General features: G+C 43.7%; 1 protein-coding gene across 3 annotated transcripts in view; it reads left to right on the top strand.

Moving 5' to 3' along the window:
* LOC135159744 (solute carrier organic anion transporter family member 74D) overlaps positions 1-20068 on the top strand; it is a 45516-nt gene that overhangs the window by 18487 nt on the left and 6961 nt on the right. For all 3 annotated transcript variants that reach the window (XM_064115750.1, XM_064115752.1, XM_064115751.1), the window contains exons 3-6: positions 5208-5636; positions 7147-7394; positions 8986-9289; positions 10421-10616. In XM_064115750.1, coding sequence (XP_063971820.1) covers positions 5208-5636; positions 7147-7394; positions 8986-9289; positions 10421-10616 — 1177 coding nt within the window. The remainder of the gene's footprint in view (positions 1-5207; positions 5637-7146; positions 7395-8985; positions 9290-10420; positions 10617-20068) is intronic.

Genomic DNA, 20068 nt, shown 5'->3' with positions numbered 1-20068 from the left:
ACTGACTCGGATGTAGACCATTTGAGTCCCAAACGGTCGCCGCGCGCGCGCCGTAGAAAATCGTGTGCGCCCGGCCGAGGCGAAGAGGGCCGAACCTTCGTTCGTTAAAACAGAGAGGGATGTTCCGACTTCCGTCGCAATACCCTTCATGTAAAGAAAAACTATGTGGTTTCCAATGAACGGCATTGGGATTAAACAGTCTCCCGGCGGAAGTTCCGATACGACTTAATAATGATTAATCATGGAGCAATATAAGCCGGATTAAAATCCGTACGAAAAGATTTGATTCCGACAACTGACAACAGACAGAGTCGCGTAATATTTCGTTTGTAGACTCCGTTGGCCGTCTTCACTGATGCTACTCTCGCGATGCCATCACTCCCAGGGAACACCTCGAGGATCACACCCAGCGGCCATCGGGAACACGCTACTACATCTTCAATGAGAAGAACAACTGCTCCGGCTTTCAATTGCGCGGTAGAATCATGCCATTTTTGTCGGCTCTGCATCTCATGAAGGCACTCCTTGTACCACTTACTCCAGAAGTCTTGTTTGGCTTTGATAATAAAGTTGTAAATAGATAGGCGGTTATCTGGAATTGGCAAAAGAGAACGTTCAGGAAATTTCGAATCTCTAAAGGGGAGACGCACAACGTATCTACCGGTACTATCGCGTTGAGTGTTGGCGGCAAAATGTTGTTCCCATGAAACTTCGTCGCGTGATTTTAAAGGTTCATGATCGAAATCTTCGATCAGCCAGAATCTCTCGGTGAGTTTATCTAATTTCACGACGTTACACGATACAGTTGTATTTGGGTTCGAATTTCCCGAGCCTCCGGCGGCAATCCAGCCTAACCGCGTCTTTTGTAAAACTAGCGTTGATTCATCATCCATGATTTTGATCTGACCGATTGAGAGAACCGATAGGGTGGTGTTAGCTGTCACTAGTAAATCTATGGGCTTTGGCAAATGGAATTGTGGATCGGCTAGCTGAATGTTCTTTGGAATTTTGAATTGATTTCGCGCAAACGCGTCCCGAGGCACTGCACCGGCGATCTGTGGTACCAACAAACAACTCAATGGTTGCGCGAAGTTATTATAACGAGAATTTAGAACAACCCTGACATAACGAGTTGACATGGTACACAGACCGTCTACTGCTCCAATGTTGATCGAACACGGATGGGTACGCAACTTTAATAATTGAGCAAATCACTCCGTGATTAAATTCACCGTAGAGCAGGAATCTAACAGTACGCGCGCCACAACCCGACGACTCTGTCGATCTTGGAGTTCGACTACCGCTGTCGTCATCAGTTGCGACTTTATCGGGAACGCGAGCGCGGAGCGACTACTTGGTTTCCGTCATATCGGATTCGCACCGGAAGGTCTTGACGGTGAGGAGTTGGATGGTTGTCGTTCGGACTGATCTGCGTGAAGTAACGTGTGGTGCTTCTGTTGACACACCCTGCAATTTTGTAGGCTACGACACGGGAGAGGATGTTTCCACAAGCAATTGCGGCAAGCTTGAAGATTTTTAACGATATTCCCGCGTTCTTTTACTGATAACGCAATAAATCTGTGGCATTTAAAAAGCCGATGAGATTCGTGACAGAATGGGCAAACTACCTGATTGTTTGACGGAGTCGATTCGGGTGTCGGGGAAGTGACGAAAATGTGTGCGTCGCCTTTCGCCAACCTTTTCGCAGGTTGATGGCGAGCCTTTCCTGCTCTTCTCTTTTGATTAGTTGGGTGATTTTCCGGTTTTGAACAATTGGAAGAATCAGAGGCTTGATGTTTAAAAATCTCGGATTGAATGAACTTCCAAAGGTTATCAAGTTTGGGAAGTTCATCCATTTCTAGTTTGTCCTGCCACTTGCTTCGAGTTACCGGAGGAAGGCAACGCTCGATGATTCTAACGATAAAATCATCACTTGACCTAGCGCCTAGACCGTCTAGAATGTGGAGGTGTTGGCGAGCCGTGTCTAAAAGAGTTTGTAATTCATCCGCGGACGATTTCGTAATTTTTGGGAGATCCAGAATCGCATCTAAATGTTCCGCGGCCACGATCCGTTTCAGCGTGTTATTAAGCGCGGTCTGATCCCGATTTGGAATTTTCGTTACCGCGCTGGCGACATTAAAATATCGCGTTTCAAACCCGAGAAAGGCGACAAGCTGTGGATGGTCCGGTTGTAACAATTCTAATTCTTCGTTGTACCTCTGCATCCCGTTGTACAACGAAGTTAAATTATCGAGCCTCAACTTAGCGTTGGTCCCGTCGACTTGACTCTTTTCTAAATATCGCTCGAGCTTTTCTACTTTCGCTCTGAAGGAGCTTATTTTCTGCAGTAAAATCTCTACGCGCTGCATTTGCTCCGCGGTGATCATCTTGACTGTTCGATTTTATAAAATTGTTTAATTGTTAGGAAATTACTTAATAAATAATAAAATCGATTTGTACTAACACTGAGTTTGTAAAAATGTTTGACTTATCTTTGGAGGTTAATCGCTGGTAATGATCCGCCAGGCTGTCGATCCCGCAGGCTGAGAGTGATGTTCCGCAATGTTATTGTAGTTTTACTTGTTTTTATGTTAATTACTCTCAGTTAATTGTTGACTAAAGATTCGTGAGTTCTAACCTCACAGGAGGCACCATGAAATGATCTGACTATATTGTCATACCCTAGGTGGTATGACAGTTGCAATCAATTTTTTCTTAGAAATGTTTTATAAAAGGGTTAAATAACGGCAATAAATTCACACAAATTTTTGTTTGGGAAAAAGCCGTTATGGCATAAAAAACCCAAAATGTATTTAAATAACTGATACACCAACTGAGAGTAAATAACTTATGAATAATTGTTTAACACTAGTTTGGCTGCAGCCCACACAACTGATACACACACACTTTTAACTTTAAATTACGATTAAGATAATCAAAGTTAGGGTTTGTTAGATCCAAATCTTAAATTTGGAATCTAACGTTGATACGTGATATCACTAGATAATCGTGAGGTTAACTCCCACGTAGTGGTATCCAGGGGGTTACCCAGGAGGTTATGTTAAGTTGATGTTTAATTTAATATAACAATATGTTAACGGAAAAATATAAATAGAATCGTGAAGACGACCGTTTAAGTGATATTAATTGGATACGGAAATCAACAAGAAAGCGTGGCTTTCACTTCGAATGTACTATAGATACTGCCTCGGATGTAGACTCGGCTCCATCCCCAAAACGGAAAACACCCGAAGCGCCATAGCGCACGCGCAACGAACCATTTCAGTCCCAAACGGTCGCCGCGCGGGCCCCAGGTAGTTAATTCCACATATGTAAAAATTGATCAGTTTCTCCATTCGGGCCCTTTGAAGGTCCATTGAAGACCATTGATATTCGATCAATTCGCTTTGATAGTCAATATTTATTGTTTTATTAATCAAAAACTTTTTCAAGCAAAAGTTAGCACCCCATTTTTTATTTTTCCATTGAAGGTCAAAAGTAACCTCGTCATTGGATTGAAAACTGTTTGTAGGTCATATATTGTCCATTGTCATTAGTCTGCCAATCATCATTTATGGGATATTAATTAATTAAAGGAATATCTTTGAAAATAATATAGCTAGCGCAATTTGGCCAACGGTATTCGGTTTGTTTGATGATTTGCGATAATTCTAGGGCTCCGGGAATATTCTAAAACCCGCTTTGACAGTTTTCGCATTTTTTCTGCTCTTGGGCCTCCTACACCCAAAAGCCACCCAGTCCAGCTAGCCGCGTTCTCCGTAATAATATCTTACCGAGAGGCACGTTCACCATCGTAGTTCATGCGCCACCGCTACCTAAATTTTGCGGGGGGGATCCGTTTGTACTTTCTCAACTGTACAGAGAATTTTCAAACGGTGAGAGCACCACTGTGCAGGGATTCAACTGTCGAGACAAAAAGCTAGGCTGTACATGTAGACTCAGCGCCATATATAAAGCTTAGCTTTTTGTCTCGACAGTTGAATCCCTGCACAGTGGTGCTCTCACCGTTTGAAAATTCTCTGTACAGTTGAACAAGTACAAACGGAGCCCCCCCAATTTTGCGGTGGTATCCGTTCCATAAGCGTTAGCAATCTCGCCTATAATCTGTTACGAGACCGAATGCGCGCTTCGCGCGCCCTATTTTGATTTCCCGCCTCAAACACATTGACCAATTAGGAGAAAGTCTTACACATGAAGTTAGTCGATGACTTCTGTGGTTAATTTAAATTAATTTATGTGTTTGTGCTTTCATAGACTGATGAAGGGCGATCACACCGTAAAAGACCGAATGTGAAAGTCGTTAGTATTAATATGATGAGAGAGGTAACTTGATTCACAATGGATGCTTTTAGGAACACGAACGTTTTCGCCTTTTCGACTAAGGCGAAACTTCATTCATTTAATCGGCCAATGGGAAAGACCTTACGCGATTTCGACTCGTACGAACTTCATTTATGTGCTTCTGCTTTCTTGATATAGGCATTGTTGAACGTCGAGGAGATCGACGTTAAACAGCTGACGCAACAGTTCTCGTCACGGAGATGAATGTTGGCAATAATCGGATATATTTGACGCTCACCGTTAACCAATCACAATGAGTTAACGAAAAATTGCCTAGTAGCACAGTAAAAAATCAAGGAAAGCGCAATAAAATCAACTGATCTAGATAGAAATTTTTAAAGGATTTCTATGAAGATTTCCTTTAAACTCAAAGAAAAAATGATAGACTTGCAAATTGTATAGTGCTGTTTCGTAAATTTTACAAAGCCCCATATCATTAATTACAAAATATTATAAAATTTCCAGTATTTTTAGCAATTTCTATCTGTGAATAAAACACATTTCTGTAATCCAGAATTTTGCACCTCGATTCAAGTGCCCGGCACCGTAATTTTTCTGTGACTTTTGCTTCCCGACGGACGGAAACTTCGGATAGAAATTAGACGTTTAGAGGGTGAAACGTGGGACGTAATGAGAATCAATCACATTTTAGGTCAAGTTGTGTTGGAAAAATTACACTTAGGAGGCTAATTTTTATGATAAAACTAACGTTCGTCCCCCACTTTGCTCCCCTGGGGTTCTAATTTTTATCTAAAATTTCCTTTTGTGTGTATATGAACATTTCCATTTGCCCATGAGTTTTGGTAGCAGTATGATCTCATTGAACTTCTTTCCTTGTTTTTCAGGAATTATTTTATCTGGCAATGAGATCTCACAAATCCTATCTCTGATTCTCATGTATTATGGTGGCGCCGGGCACCGTCCAAGGTGGCTGGCAGCTGGAGTTGGATTTAGTGCTCTCTCCTGTCTGATCCTAGCGATTCCTCACCTACTCTATGGTCCTGGCAAGGCGGCACTTGCCCTCACACAGGAGCACTTGGACAAGAATCTGCCCCAAAACGTCACCATTTCGACCGAGTATCTCTCCCTCTGTCCAGGCGAGCGAGAGCCTGAGGTGTGTGATGAAGATGACATGGGAGATGCTGGAATCACTCCCAGAATTCTTGTCTTTGCGTCTCAATTTGTGTTAGGTATTGGGACAACTCTGTATTTCGGACTGGGGCAGACGTATCTGGACGACAACACGAAGAAGTCCAGCACTCCAATGCTCCTAGGTATGAACCTCGTCCCATTGATGTTCTTGAAACAACATTTCTACAATGTTTCGATCATTTATCGATTGCATATCTAAATAACACACGCTAATGATTCCCTCACCAAATTCAACACAGAAACTCAACACAATCCCATCTCGACAATTCAACTTAAGGGGAGAGCCTGCTTTAGAGGCTTCAAAAAATCGATTTTTTTTTGCGTAAATCACTTCCTAAACTATCCAAGAATATGTCTCCAAAATTTCAGAACAAAATTCGCATTATTTCCGGAGATACAGACGAAATAGTGAGCAAGCGTTGAGCAGGTATACGAGCATCACGAAAACTTTCACACGCGATTTCTCGGATTTCCATTTTTATGATTTTTTCAAATTGCTGGGCAAGATAGGAAAAAAAGTAAACGTCCTATCGAAACGAATCAAAATGCGTTGAATTTGGAATTAAATTCTCTTCAAGGTGAATCTAACATATCTTAAGAAAGTTAACATTAATCCGGTTTTAAACGATTTAAAGTAAATTTTTTTTTTCTAAAAATGCATTTTTTTTCAATCTGCGAAAAATTGTTGAATTTTTCACTTTTTGTTGAATTTTCTTGGTTCACCTAGGAATTACACTATTGAAAATTAAAAATTTCTTTTGTTTTTTTGTTTCACATGAAAATTGCGACCTGCATCTTGCCTGGCACACAGAAATTGCACACTCGTGGTGCCTCAGTAAATTTCTTCAAACATGAAGAATATCTAATGTATAATAATAAAAAAATTTGAGAAGACTCTTCAAATATATAAGAATAAATCCTAAGAGTTTCATTTCAATCAGACATTTCTTTCCCTTCCAAAAAAATCCTTGAAAATATAGATTTTTTGAAGCATCTAAAGCAGGGTCCCCCCCTCAATTTGTAGAATTCAGCACAAAACTAAAACCACACAATTTTAATCAACATCAGTTTAATTCGTCATAAATATCAAATTTTAAACAAAATCCCAGCGCAACATTGTGAGATTGCCCACGAAGATACTCCAACCAACGCCAAAAATTATTGATCTTAATTTCAGTAAGTTTCTTTCCAGTTTCTTCAATTGAATCTTTGGGACATTAAACAATTTGACTTAAGTGCCATCGATGTCTGATTTTTGACTAATGTATGAAATGTTCCATGTTTTAAGAGACTGACAGTAAATAGTATTATTATTTTCTCCAGGAAATAGGAGCCTCGCCGTTGAGTAGAGCCAAAAAAATTAAATCGGTTGACCTGTTTGTTTTCCAGAAATAATTACAGACAGATTATAAATTTCTATAATTAAGGGTAGTAACAATCGAAAATATGCAGGCCTATATTCTAGCTATCCATACATAATACAATGAATCAAGTGAAACTATAATATAGTGTCAAAATAAACTCAACAACCTTAACAACAGTTCAAACAATTCATTACTGAATTATTCACTTCAATTTGGTGAATGTCATATGTCTCGTCCGAACCAAAATGAAATTTATACATTTTTCTAGGAATCACATTTGCCCTTCGAACCACAGGACCAGCACTCGGTTTTATCTTGGCATATGTATGCATGAAATTGTACATAGTTCCAAATCTTCATCCAGTGATAAATGACAAGGATCCAAGATGGCTGGGTGCGTGGTGGCTTGGGTGGATCATCCTGGGTATGCTACTCGCAGTATTCGCGGTGTTGATCGCAATGTTCCCCAGGCATCTTCCCAAGAAGCAGAAAAAGGATAATATCAATAATAATAAGGTAATTCATAAAAGAACAATAAAGGTATTGTTACTGTTACTTTTGTTCGTCCGATTTTTAACTCTGAAGTTAATTTTTCTTATGTATTCAAACCTGATGGTTTATTCTCCTCAGAAAGCAAAACATGACATAAAAGTTCATCGATGGTCGGTTTAGTATGTTAACATTCATGAAATTCAACTTATTCAAGTGTCCTTGAATAATTAGTTTACATCAGGTGAAAAATTAGTCGATTTGTCGAATAAACAATAAAGAAATTTTCTTTCAATTTCAACATCCTATTTGTTTTATCCAAATCCAATTGTAAATAATCAGCAGATCCATTTGTAATTCAGCCCATCGGAGAGAAATATTCTGGGAAAATTACGGAACTCGCAATGCGCGGCTCGATTACGGAATCGACTGGGAAATTTTACGTGAAATCATCAAAATTCGAGGAAAAGTTCTGTGACAGTTCCGTAAAATTCCCTATAACCGCATTTCTCTTTGGATTTATGGGAAAGATTCGTCATTTTTCTTGATTATTTTTTTCATCCCAATTTCAACCAATCAAATGGTGGCATTTCCCGTCACGTGGTACAAGTAAGAGAGTTTTACTTCGGATATTTTTCGGATATTTCCCTGTTTGTTGCTAAGCAATGAAAATATCCGATAAACAATTTGTACGCGTTTCAAACCCCAAAACTGTCATTACAAAAAATCAAGTTCAAAGACTTTACCTCGACATGAGCAGATTTGGACGGGAATCCTTGGAGATTATTGATCAAAAAATTTTTAAAAATGTTCCTAATAATACAGTGAAGACAAAAGCCACAATTTGGAAATAATTCTCTGCATTTTGTGCAGACAAAAAATATAGACTGGAGAATACTATATGACATACTATATGACGTGAAATGCCACACATTTAATTGTTTACAATTGGAATGAAAAAAATAATCCAGCCAAATACCCCTCGACCTTCAAAATTAATCGGATATTTCCCTCCAGTTTCCCTGCGTAGCACCGATCGGGATAAGATTCGCAGAAAAACCCTCGCGCTTCGCGCTCGGGTTTTTTAACCTGCGAACCATATCCCTCTCGTTGCTACGCAACGAAACTCTCGGGAAATATCCGATAATTTTGAAGGTCTTGGGGTATTACTACTGATTATTTTTCCCACCCAAATTTCAGCCAATAGAATTGCACCATTTGTTGATATTTTGTATAGCCTACCTCGAATATCAGCGATAATTTTTTGAATATTTTGGTAAACAAACGACACTTAACCAAATAAACCTCTTTTCATGTCATGGCACAATTCTCTTGGCCGAAATTTGGATAGGAAAAATAATCCCCTGAATACCACTCGAGCTTCAAAATTATAGAATATTTCCCTCTAGGTTCCCTGCATACAAATGAAGTCGTCAAGTTTTTCAGGAAAAATCACTCGTGCTTCGCACTCGTGATTTTTTAGCCTGAAAAACTTGACTCCTTCATTTGTTTGCTACGAATCTATCGGGAAATATTCGATAATTTTGAACCACTTGTGGTATTATATGTGAATATTTCTCTCCGTGTATGAAATAATTGACTTTTTTGTCTGCTTTAGCCTGAAAATGAAGTCCCACTGAGAATAACTGATCGGGTTCAAGGTATCGTCGATGCATCAAAAATCATTCAAACGACCGAAAAAATTGAAATTCATACAACAACTGTTGAAGAGGAAACTCATGTTCCGACTCTGAGTGATTTTTGTGTCACTCTGAAGAGAGTCTTCTCTAACAAAATTCTCTTATGCAACAATTTGAGTGCAGTATTCAGCATTTTTGGATTTCTTCCTTACATCACTTACATGGCCAAATATCTGGAGGTCCAATTCAACACTTCCGCCGCGGGAGGCACCGTTATAACAGGTGTTCCGTACAAGTTCGTTTGACATGACTATTTTCAGTTTCTGATAATTATATGATGAAAATAGCTGTAGCAATAGAAATGTGGTCACAAAATTCAAAACGAATGATTTAGTTAGTTGATTGCTTGATTGTCTGGCACAAGACAAATGTTAGAGAGGATTAGACGTAGAAAGACGTAAAGTGAATTGTACTTTTAGTTTATTAAGCGTAATTTATGGTTTGCAAAATTTACTTAATGATTGGAGCCCATCTAATCAATCGCGATTTTTTGCGTGGTCCAGTGAAAGATTTGTTGTATTTGCTGATTTATCTCTATTTATAGCGTTGATTTTTATATTGAGTTACTTAATTAATTCGTTGAAATATCAAATTGTTGATAATATTATTGAATTTGCATAGAAATCTCAAAATTCAATTCATTCATCAAAATGGTTAGTTTTTTCAATGTCGAAACACATGCAAAAAATGAAGAAAAATATTTAGAAAACTGTGAACAGAAAATTGTAAACATAGTACACAAATGTACGTAACAGAATGCCTCGGCTCCGTCTTTGTTTAATAATAATTAAAATTGTGCCGGTTTGAGAAGAATTGATGCTTGCGAACGCGTAAAAAACTACCTTAAGGTTGTTGTCAAGTAAAATATTCACTGAACAGTTTTCTTTAAATTTTTATGGTGAATAATTCCAATAATTAACTGCATAATGATCAGTTTTAGTTTGTAATCCGTCCGTTTTGAACTTGAAATTGCATTTTTTTATGTGGGTAACTTATCGCGGTTTTTTTTTCAATACAGCGTCACAAATTAATTTTTTTTCAAATCGACGACTTGACAGTTTTTTAAATAAAGGACGTCTGGAGTAGAAGCCGCATCATTGAATGCAGACAAAAAAAATAAATCCATTCACCGTGTTACGGCGCATAAACTTTTTACAGAGACTGTTGCGCGACAATAACCATAATGTAATTACAGTTTAGTCTTTTTCTGTGGGTATTGACCAGGATGTCCTGAATAACAATCTAATTATGAGAGAGTTCCATTTTGGTTCAACTAATTTGGTCAATTGGAGTTGTGATAGGTCGTAAAAGAGTTTAATTTCAATTTATTTATACGAAATCTCATGCTTACAGGACCGATTGCCCTGACTGGTATGGTGCTAGGATTCATTGGTTCAGGATTCTTCATAAGCAAAGTGCGACCTAGACCGACCAGACTATTGAGTTGGAATGTTGTGGGTGGATTCGTCTGTGTTCTCGTTCAGATCGTCTGGATTTTCAACAGCTGTCCTGTTATGCCAACAGAAGGGATTGATTCGGCGTCTGCAACGTAAGTTTCATTCGATTCGCTAATTCACTCAATTACGTAGAAATTTCGTTAACGAATGTAAACTTGTCTTTAGAATTATGGAAAAGATATAGTTTCTTTATGAAACATTGTGTCGAAGTGATAAATCACAAGCGAAATGGTAAATCGGTTTAAGCTGATTTTTTTCAAATTAATCATTTTATGTTAGTCAAGTCTTCAACTCGTAATCCATGTATTACGGAAACGATTTGAGGCTTAGAATAAAGAGGAAAAAATAGGAAAAACGGAGACTTCGTTGAGAATTACTATTGAATTTCTATTTATGATTCCGTCAGCGTCTGGACGATTCCCTTAAACACTTCTGCAGCTTTATTGCGCATTTTTTTTAATGTTAGAAATTTGATGGAAGCAACTTTATCTGAATTATCAGAAGAAGCGTTTTTCTTGGAGATCCTCAACTTTTTTTGCTATTTCATGTTTTATTTCTGTCCTGTAAGAAAATGGAATATTGAAAATTTGCAAAATTTAAGCCAAAAAAGCCCCCATAATTTTTTGAGTGCTTTTTTTGGGAATAAATAGAATGGCGTAAGTGACAAATTTGCACCAAATAAATTTCCATAGAGGAATGTGGACCTAACTTGTGACGTTCCTCCTAATATTAAATAATAATTAGAAGGCAGGTCATTAATTAAAAAAGAGACAAAGGCAGATTACAAAGAAATAGTTCATGAAATGAATTATAGGGGAACTCATACAGTTGCTAAATTATGCCTTTGAATATATATATTTATTTTCACATGTATACACTCTCGGGTTTTTACATTTTGTTCCCTTCCCGCAACCCCACAACAGTCGTATGACAAAATATGACACAAAACAAAAACACAGAATGAACATAAGAACATAAAAACATTAGACCATACAATTAATATATTTATACTTATAATATATTTGCTGTAGTCAATGAGCCTTTCTCCGCTATTAAGATCCAGGGACTTTAAGACTTAAGGGCACTGAATTGCTCTGTCCGGGGCGACCCAGTCCCCCCAAGAGAAAACCGAAGGTCCACGGGGCTGCGACCCGCCCTCTATTCGGTTGTTAGGAAGTACTTCCAGAATTCGACGCTTCCAGCGTGCGATTGCGGTTGCTTCCCCCTTCTAAAAATTTTTTAAGAAAATTTTGGCCCACCCAATTAATCGGAGCGGAAGACCCTCCTCCATCGAAAGAGGTCAACCGCGGGTCTCTCCCTCCACTTCCCTCTTTCTCATTAACTTTTCCCACTCTCTGACGAATTTACAGAGTTTTGAGATGGGTTCCCCTTCCAAAAGCTCCACCATTGACCCTTCCCATCCCAGTTCCCTCCAGTTATCCCACTGTTCTTTCAGAACCCCTCCCTTAATCACCTCGCATTGGAGGGTGTGTTCCAGGTCTTGAACCCCCGACCCACACAACTTACAGCTGGTATCCTCGTATCCCTTATTCCCAGCTCTTCCGATATTCCCACACCGCATACGAGCCCACATGGTTTTATCCCCCCACGTCGCCCCTTTCTTCACCCAGTACCCGTCCTCCCCGTCTGGTCTCGACAATAACTTGTAGAGAGGGTTAAAGGAAGATTTCTTAATTTTATCTTCGTCCCTCCTCACTTCCTCAGCCGCCCCCCTCTCCAGATACTCGGCGAGTTTTTTTCTGTAGTCCTTACCCTCCAGCTCCCCAGCTCTCAGGATCCTCCGGAGTTCTTCCCCTCCCCAGTTTTTTAAGGCATCACCCAGCTCCCTCCCCCATATCGATGGGTTAAAGTTGCCCAGTGCCCTAAGTTTCTCGCGGAGACAGCTTTTCACTAGTCTATCCCCGTCTAATCTACTTACTCCCCCCAGGAAATCAAGTACCCTCCTTCTCGTTTCCAGTAACAGCCCCCTCCTCCCACTCACATCTCTCCATAAGTTGTCCGGAGTAACCCTTGACACGCCCATCCCCATTTTCACTACCCTGCCTGGGACTCTCTCCATTAAATCCCTTCGCGTTAGCCCCCATCTTTCCGACCCATACATCGCCCCGGACTTCCCCAGAACATTCAGAACATACAGACAACCCGCCAAGGAGTCCAAGCCTGCCCTAGCCATCACCCCCCCACGCAGCATTAACCACTTTCTTAGCTTTTCCCGCCATCTTCCGGAGGTGTTCTCCATACGCGTTCCTTGGCGTGAACCAGTATCCCAAATACTTGAAGCTATTTACTATTTCCACTTCTCTCCAGTAAATTTTCTAAGATTCCCCCCTCTTTCTCCTACCGCCCCCCCTGAAAACTACAATTTTAGTTTTACTAACGTTTATCTCCAACTTATTCCTTCCGAAATATTTTTCGGCCGCGTCCAACATGTTCCGGAGTTCCCCCGCATCCTCCGCGACTACCGCTATGTCGTCGGCGTATTTTAAGCAGAATACTTTCTCCTTCCCTACCACCGTGCCCCCCAAACCCCTCTTTTCCCATTCGGCATCAATATCACCTATAAATAAGTTGAACAATATTGGGCTCAAAGGACAGCCCTGCATAACCCCCCTTTCCGTGGGGAACCTCTGAGTTAGCCCTGTACCCGTGATTACTTCGTTTTCCGAGGTTCTGTAAATCGTCTTAACCATATCATAAAATCTAGCCCGTATCCCCCCCCCCTCCATAATTGTTCCAGAAGAAGATCCCGGTCCACCGTGTCAAAAGCCGCCTTCAAGTCAATGAAGGCGGTATACAACTTCCCCCCCTTATACTTTATCCTATTCCCTATCATCGTATTCGGAATAAATATTTGTTCCCTGGTTCCCCTTTTTTCCCCTAAAAGCCCCCTGACTGTCGTTCATTTTCCCCTCCCTCTCAAGATACGCGCTGAGCCTGTTCGCCATAATGCTGGCTAACAGTTTATACCCTAAATCCAGCAATGAAACCCCCCTGTAGTTGCCCGCATCATTTTCATCCCCCCCTTATAAATAGGGAAAATTCTGGCGACGTTCCACCCCTCCCTTATCGTGCTGGATTTCCAGCACTCCTGAATCACCTCCCAAAGTTCCTTCCTCCAGTTCTCCGGTAGATGCTTCAGGAATTCCCTCGTGATCCTGTCTTCCCCCGCTGCTTTTTTATTCTTGAGCGCATTTAAGGTCCCGCTAAATTCCCATTCACTTATATCCTTATCCAGATCTTCTATCTCGACCCATTCTTCCCACTTTTCCCACTCCCTGTCCTCATCTCTACCCCCAAGCACCTTGGACATCTGATCCACCCATTTTTCCTTCGTAATATTCTCCCCCTTTCGCTCCGCTCTTGCCCTACATGCACCCAAAGCTTCCCATAGCTCTCCCAAATTTTTACTCGCTTTAACCCGGTTTTTCTTCTCTTGCGCTATTTCTGTCAGCCTAGCCTTAGCCATCTTTTTCAGTTTTCCCCTCTCCTCCTTGAAGCAAGCTCTTTCCGCTTCTCCGTACCCCCTTAAATATTTCCTGAGCGCTTTATTAACCCTGGCCCTCTGCAACTTATATTCCTCCCCCAACCAAGCGAATTCATCTCTCTTTTTCCTTCGTTTTAAGCTCCTAGTCATACCAATTTCCCCCGCTGCCTCCAGGACGACTGCCTTCAAGCGGTCCCAACGTGAGTCTACATTCCCCCCCTCCCCAGCTAATACTTCTTTCCTCGTCAAGAGCCGTGGGTAAGCCTCTTTTTCTCCCGGAGTCCAGACTAGCTTGATTCCCCCCGCCGCGGGCCCCTCTGTCCCATGAAGCTCCCCCCCTGCGTCCCCTTTTATTCACCCCTTTGGAACCCCTGGTCCAAGTAAAGTGACTGTCACCCCGAGATGGTCAGAGTCAATTATGGGCCATATGTTAATCTCATCCAGCACATTTGGGTCCCCTTCATGTAACACTAAGTCAACTACCGAGTCCACTGACTCATATTGATTCCCCACGAATGTAATTGCTCCCTCCCAGTCCCCCTTAATGGCTCCATTGGCCACCACGAGCCCTTTTTCAATGCAGAACTCTACCAGCTTTCTTCCCTCTCGGTTCACCTTAGTGTCCCTGGATCTTCTTACAAACATGTCTTCCCCATCCCCCGCTTGCAGCCCTCCAATTTTAACATTAAAGTCCCCCATTATCAGAATTGCTTCTGATTTTCCCTTCCCTCCTCAATCTTACCTCTAATTTCTTCTAGAATTTTACCAATACCAACATTATTATATCCAGCAATAATTCTACACTTTCTATTCCCCCCCAAAGCTTTAACCCTGATATCACTGCTCCATTGAGCCACTGACTGACTATTATTCCCGCCCCTAAGCTCCTTTTGGTACCCACCAGAATCCCTCCCATTCCCCTCCCCTTCTTATGTCTTTTGACAGCTTCCTGATGTACCCACTTAAAATTATTTGCAACACTTTCGAGATTTTTCATCAGGCCTTCTTGTTTTTTTTGCACTACATGCGTTTCCAACAGTATTATCACATCATATTTGGCAATATCTTTCCAAATCCTTCTGATTTTCCCCTCTTTTAGCCCCTGCACATTCCAGTAAGTAGCCTTGATGAGTCCCCTGCTGTCCCCTTCCCACTATCTAGTTTCCCGCCCCCTCTCTCTCCTTATTGCTAACATTACTTTGGTCAGTTTCATCCAGTCTTTCCTCACTATTGTTACTACCCGCTCCCGATATTGAACCTTCTGTCCTCCTTCTCGGCTCTCTATCCCTGCTGAGTTCACCAGTATCCTCCCTCCATTGCAGCTTGGTACCATTCACCAACAGTGTCTGGTCGAAGTGGTTGACGAAGGCTCTCTTCCCCATGTCCCTGGCCCGTACGGCCAATTTCTCCAGGTACCCGTTCACCTCCTCCTGCCTCAGGGTGAGATCGTCCCTGATCGATACACCCACCTTCTCCAGGTTCTCATGAACCTTCCGCGTCATGATAAAGATCTTTTTGTTCTCGCGACTCTTGAACTCTAGAAGGAATTCACCTGAGGCCAAAATTCCCTCCGATTTCAGTGCGATCTCTGTTTTACAGGTGGATTTCACTAGGGCCGCAAAACCCAGCCCCTCCGAGCCCTCAGTAGTCCCTAGTCCTCTGACAATGATGTTCCTCTCTCTGCTCTTCCTTACTTTTCGCTCGTACTGCCACACGCCCTTGCCCATCCTGTCGGGCGCCCCCTGCCTTCAAGACAGACTTTCCATGGGCTCCTGCACCGGCCCTTCCCTCAAAAATCTGCCAGCTTCCCCTGTAGGTATTTCCCTGTCGCCTGGGCTGGTGAGTGTTGTGTCGTGCGTAGAGCTGTGGTCTATTCCTTCATTCAGCGAACCCTCTGGGTTGGTTTTGAGAGCGTTCGGCTCCTCCTCCTCCTGCTCACCCTTGTCCTCTATTTCCGTTGGCAGGCCCTCCAGAGTTTCAGTTTCGTGCTGTTTCAGTTTCCGAGCGGGCTCTCTACTTCGCTCGGCCCTCTCCAGCCTGAACGTCAGCATCGTCATCTGCTCTTTCAACTCGTCAAAGCCCTCCGCCACCAAGCTCCCCACTTTCTGCATCTCTTCTTTGATCTCCCCCACCGCAGAAAAAATATCCCCCAGGATTCCCGGCAATGCTAAGTACAGTCTGCCATCCGTCCCCCCCTGTCCGCGGCCCTTGGCTAGTTTGCTCTCCAGGACCCTGAGAGTCTTTGCAGTCTCCTCCGGCTGGCTTCCCTCCGTATCCCCCCTCAGTTCTCGGCCACACTGGTGACAACACTCCTGCAAGCCCACTGGATCAGTGTTGGAACCAGCCTCACTTCTGCTCTTCAGTGGTATCTCTGTTGCAGGCCCCCTCCTCCCCTCACCGTCAGTTTTACCAGTCTTCGGTTTCTCAGTTCCACCACCGGCCTCCCTCCCTTTTTCTTCACTTTCCAAGTGCACCGCCTCCCGCGCTGTCTCCGCGCCATGATCGGTATCCTCTCCTCTCTGCACTAAATCCCCTTCCCTGACTACCCTGCCACGGTTAGAGTTTTCCTCCTCTGGCTTCTCCTCCACCTCATCCGGGTTGTCGCTGAGCTCTTCCTCTTCCCCATCTATTTCCCTCGTGTCCTTCGATGAAACCGAAACACTGCGGCCCCCCCACTCTCTGGGGGGCGTGTGGGCGACCTTCCGACCCCTAGCAAAGGCAAAATGTTCCGATTCGCCACCTTTTACAAGATAGTTCATTATTTTGCCCTTGACTGCTGTCTTCTTCGGGGCCTGCCCCTCCTCCGTTTTGGCTTCCCGCCAGCTATGTCCTCTCCCTCACTCCGCAGCTTACCCTTGGAGACATCCCCGTCCCGAACTTCCCCGCTGCTGCCCTCGTCCGGCGTTGCCTTCAACTCCGACGCCCCGCCATCCGACTTCTCCCGTCCGTAGTCGCGTTCTCTCTCTCCATCTTCGCTATCTCCCTCCAGCACCATCCTAACCGTCAATTCTCGGCCCGGCTCTGAATCCGCCAAAACATCCGCGGTACCCAATTTCCAATCGAGATAACAGTTCCCCTGGTGCTAGCACTTTCCAGTAATCAGTAAAACCACTGTTCACTTTTCACAAATCCAGAAACCCCGTTCTAAATTGCTAAAAACCCCAGAGCGTCTGTCCCACGCACCCGTTACCCACGACCATCCTTATGCCTTTGAATATTATCTAGGGTTGGGGTAAGGCAGGTCACTTGTCGGACCACTGTATATAAAAAAAAAGGGAGGACGGCTCTAGTATTTAAATAAAAGAGGTAGAATTTAGGGGATCCAATGATTATAAAGAATATAAATGAAATAAGAGTTACGGGGGGTCACCGTTGGAAGGGAGGTTTCTTGTAATAATGGGAAGAAAGATGTCTGCTGGGGAAGAGGCAAAAGAAGGGTACTAACTTAGGGTTGACCTTGACCGATGTTCTCCACAGTTCTAGGCGGGTCGTCTCCTTTCCGGGTTTCCTGGGGATTTTAACCCTTCCAACGGGTAGACAAGGATTCAGGGGTTACGTTCAGTGGAACCTCTCCTTCTGGCGGGCTTCTCTGGGTCCCTTTTATTCTGGGTTGCACTTCCGATATTCTCAACTGATAATTTATCTTTCAATAGTCTCCACACACTAGGACAGCTACAATTCGAGTGTCCGCTGTTCGGGGAATTGAGGCTCTCCGGGTGTAACCGGTAATTCACCGGTTGATACTAGATGGCATCTTCGGGGGGTTGAGGGGTGATGACATCCGCATGGTGCATATACTCTCCACAGTCGGTGACGAGTGTTCCGAGTAAGGGCCCGCGGGCGGGACGATGACTCAGCCGTCAAGGGGTTCTCCAGCGATGAGCGATAGTGAATAGACTCTCCGCAGTCGATGGCGAGTGTGGCGAGTAAGGGAGCGGGGCAGGGGGGAGGACTCACGCGGGAAGAGGTTCTCTAACGGTTTGCAGTACGAGGTGAAAGTGATGGATATGATGGGGCGGGAGGGGGGGGGAAAGAACCAAATGAGGTTATGTGGTCTCGTCACAGCCGTCCCGGGGGTGAGAATACATGGGGTTTTCACAACCCCATGTTGAACGATAGCAAACCTTAATTTTGTTCCAACGTCGACTCCAGGAGCAGCGAGCTGGAAGAAAGGCTAGTGAACGGTTAATGAGCGACTTATCAATGTGGCTATTCGTTATTTATTTATTCCACTGGTACCCCTACGTTCCCCTTGAGCCAGCAGGATTTCCCCGCGGCTGAATTTCCCGCGGCGTGATTATGGTAATAAAAGAGATTAAATGTACGAAGGGAGCAATAAAAAAATCAAAAGAGTGAATTATGTATAGTGTTTATTTCCGTATGAAGAGTTTGGGGCTGTACAAAGTGTGCGGAAGGATCTGTTCTACCTTAGGGGAGATGACGGCACTCGGGGTACGTTCGAACATCGTCTTCCCATCGGCCACAGAAGTAACAACGGCGGGCCCCGATCGGGCAGATAGTTGCCTGTTGGTCCCCGTTGCACTGACGGCAACGGTGAAGAGAAGGAGGGAGTGTTTGGGGATGGGGGGAGGTGTGGAAATCCAGGGGCGCGTTTAACATAGGGGGAGATGCTGGGGGAGGTTCTGGGGAGTGGCGGCGAAGAGGTCTCGGGGAGATTTGAGGGTTTTGGGGATATAGAGGGACATTAATTGGGGAATTCTTAGGAAAGGACCGGGGAAGCTCCAGATCCGTCGTCGAACTCTCCGGGGTTGATAGCGCCGGCGTTTGGTCCTGGATGGGGGGATGTCCGTAGGCCCGATAACGGGCCGTCTCCTGGCGGGCTTGGATCAGCATGGCCTGCGTGGCCCACCACTCCGGTGTTGGTGAGGGCGTCCGGGGCGTCGTCTCTCCCACGGGAGCCTGATACGGTCCTCGCCCGAAAGGAGGAATCCTCCTCATCCTGGGTGTCGTCCAGAGTATCTGAAAGGGGGTGGGTAAAAAAGTGTCTAAGATTAGAAATGTGTATTTTGGAGACGTGCTTACCGTGGGGGTCTTCCAAATCATACATTACGGGGGAAATTACATTGAGGATGATGTAAGGGCCATCGTATTTGGAAGCTAATTTGGCGGTGAAATGGGTAGCTGCATGTGAAAGGGGACGGTGTTTCTGGAGGACAACGTCTGCGACAGCGAAAGCGAGGTCTTTTCGTCCTTAGTTATATCGCTCAGCCTGTTTTGCAAAGGCTTCACCCATATATTTCCGATCAAGATCGTAAAAATAAATCATACGTTCGACGCGTTATTGCCACGGTTCCGGGGGTGACGCGGCCAAGGGTTCGTGTGGTTTGGGGTTGGTTACGGCGAGAGGACTGGGGGGGGGGGAGATGCGATCCATATTAAGGACGCGGGTGTGACGAGTGAGTTGACGTATTTTGGGCGAAAGCAAATTCGGGGAGGAATTGATCCCAATTCCGATGATCTTCGCGCGTGTATATCCCGAGCATAGGTTTGAGGAACCGGTTGACTCGTTCGACAGGGTTCGACTGAGCGTGATAAGGATGGGTGGTGATGTGGGTGATTCCTAATTAAGCTACGGGCTTGGTAACATCCTTTCCAACAAATTCAGCATCGTTATCGCTGAGGAAAAATTGAGGTTTTACCCGGCGCAGGATCACTGTCTCGCATAGGATTCTCCAGATGTTCTTGGCCGTGGCCTTCCGGAGGGGTTTGAGTTGGACATATCGGGTGAAGACGTCCGACTTGACCTGTAGCATTTTTAAAATTCACAATCCATTTCAAACTAGCGTGATCTCCTGATGCCTCATAACACAGCCAGATATTCCCGTTCCGTGACAGTATAATTCCATTCGGCTGGGGTAAGCACGCGACTGGCAAAGTAGATGGGATGATCTGAACGATGGGAGGATTTACTATTGTTATGATCTGAGCCAAATTCGGATTCCTGTGTTAACACAGCTCCGATGGCTCCGTCGCTGGCGTCAGTCTGAAGGGTGAATTGCTTATCAAAATTGGGTCGGG

The sequence above is a fragment of the Diachasmimorpha longicaudata genome, chromosome 2 (genome assembly GCF_034640455.1).
Source record: "Diachasmimorpha longicaudata isolate KC_UGA_2023 chromosome 2, iyDiaLong2, whole genome shotgun sequence".
NCBI classification, from domain to species: Eukaryota; Metazoa; Arthropoda; class Insecta; order Hymenoptera; family Braconidae; genus Diachasmimorpha; species Diachasmimorpha longicaudata.
This window is presented reverse-complemented; position numbering and strand designations above follow the sequence as displayed.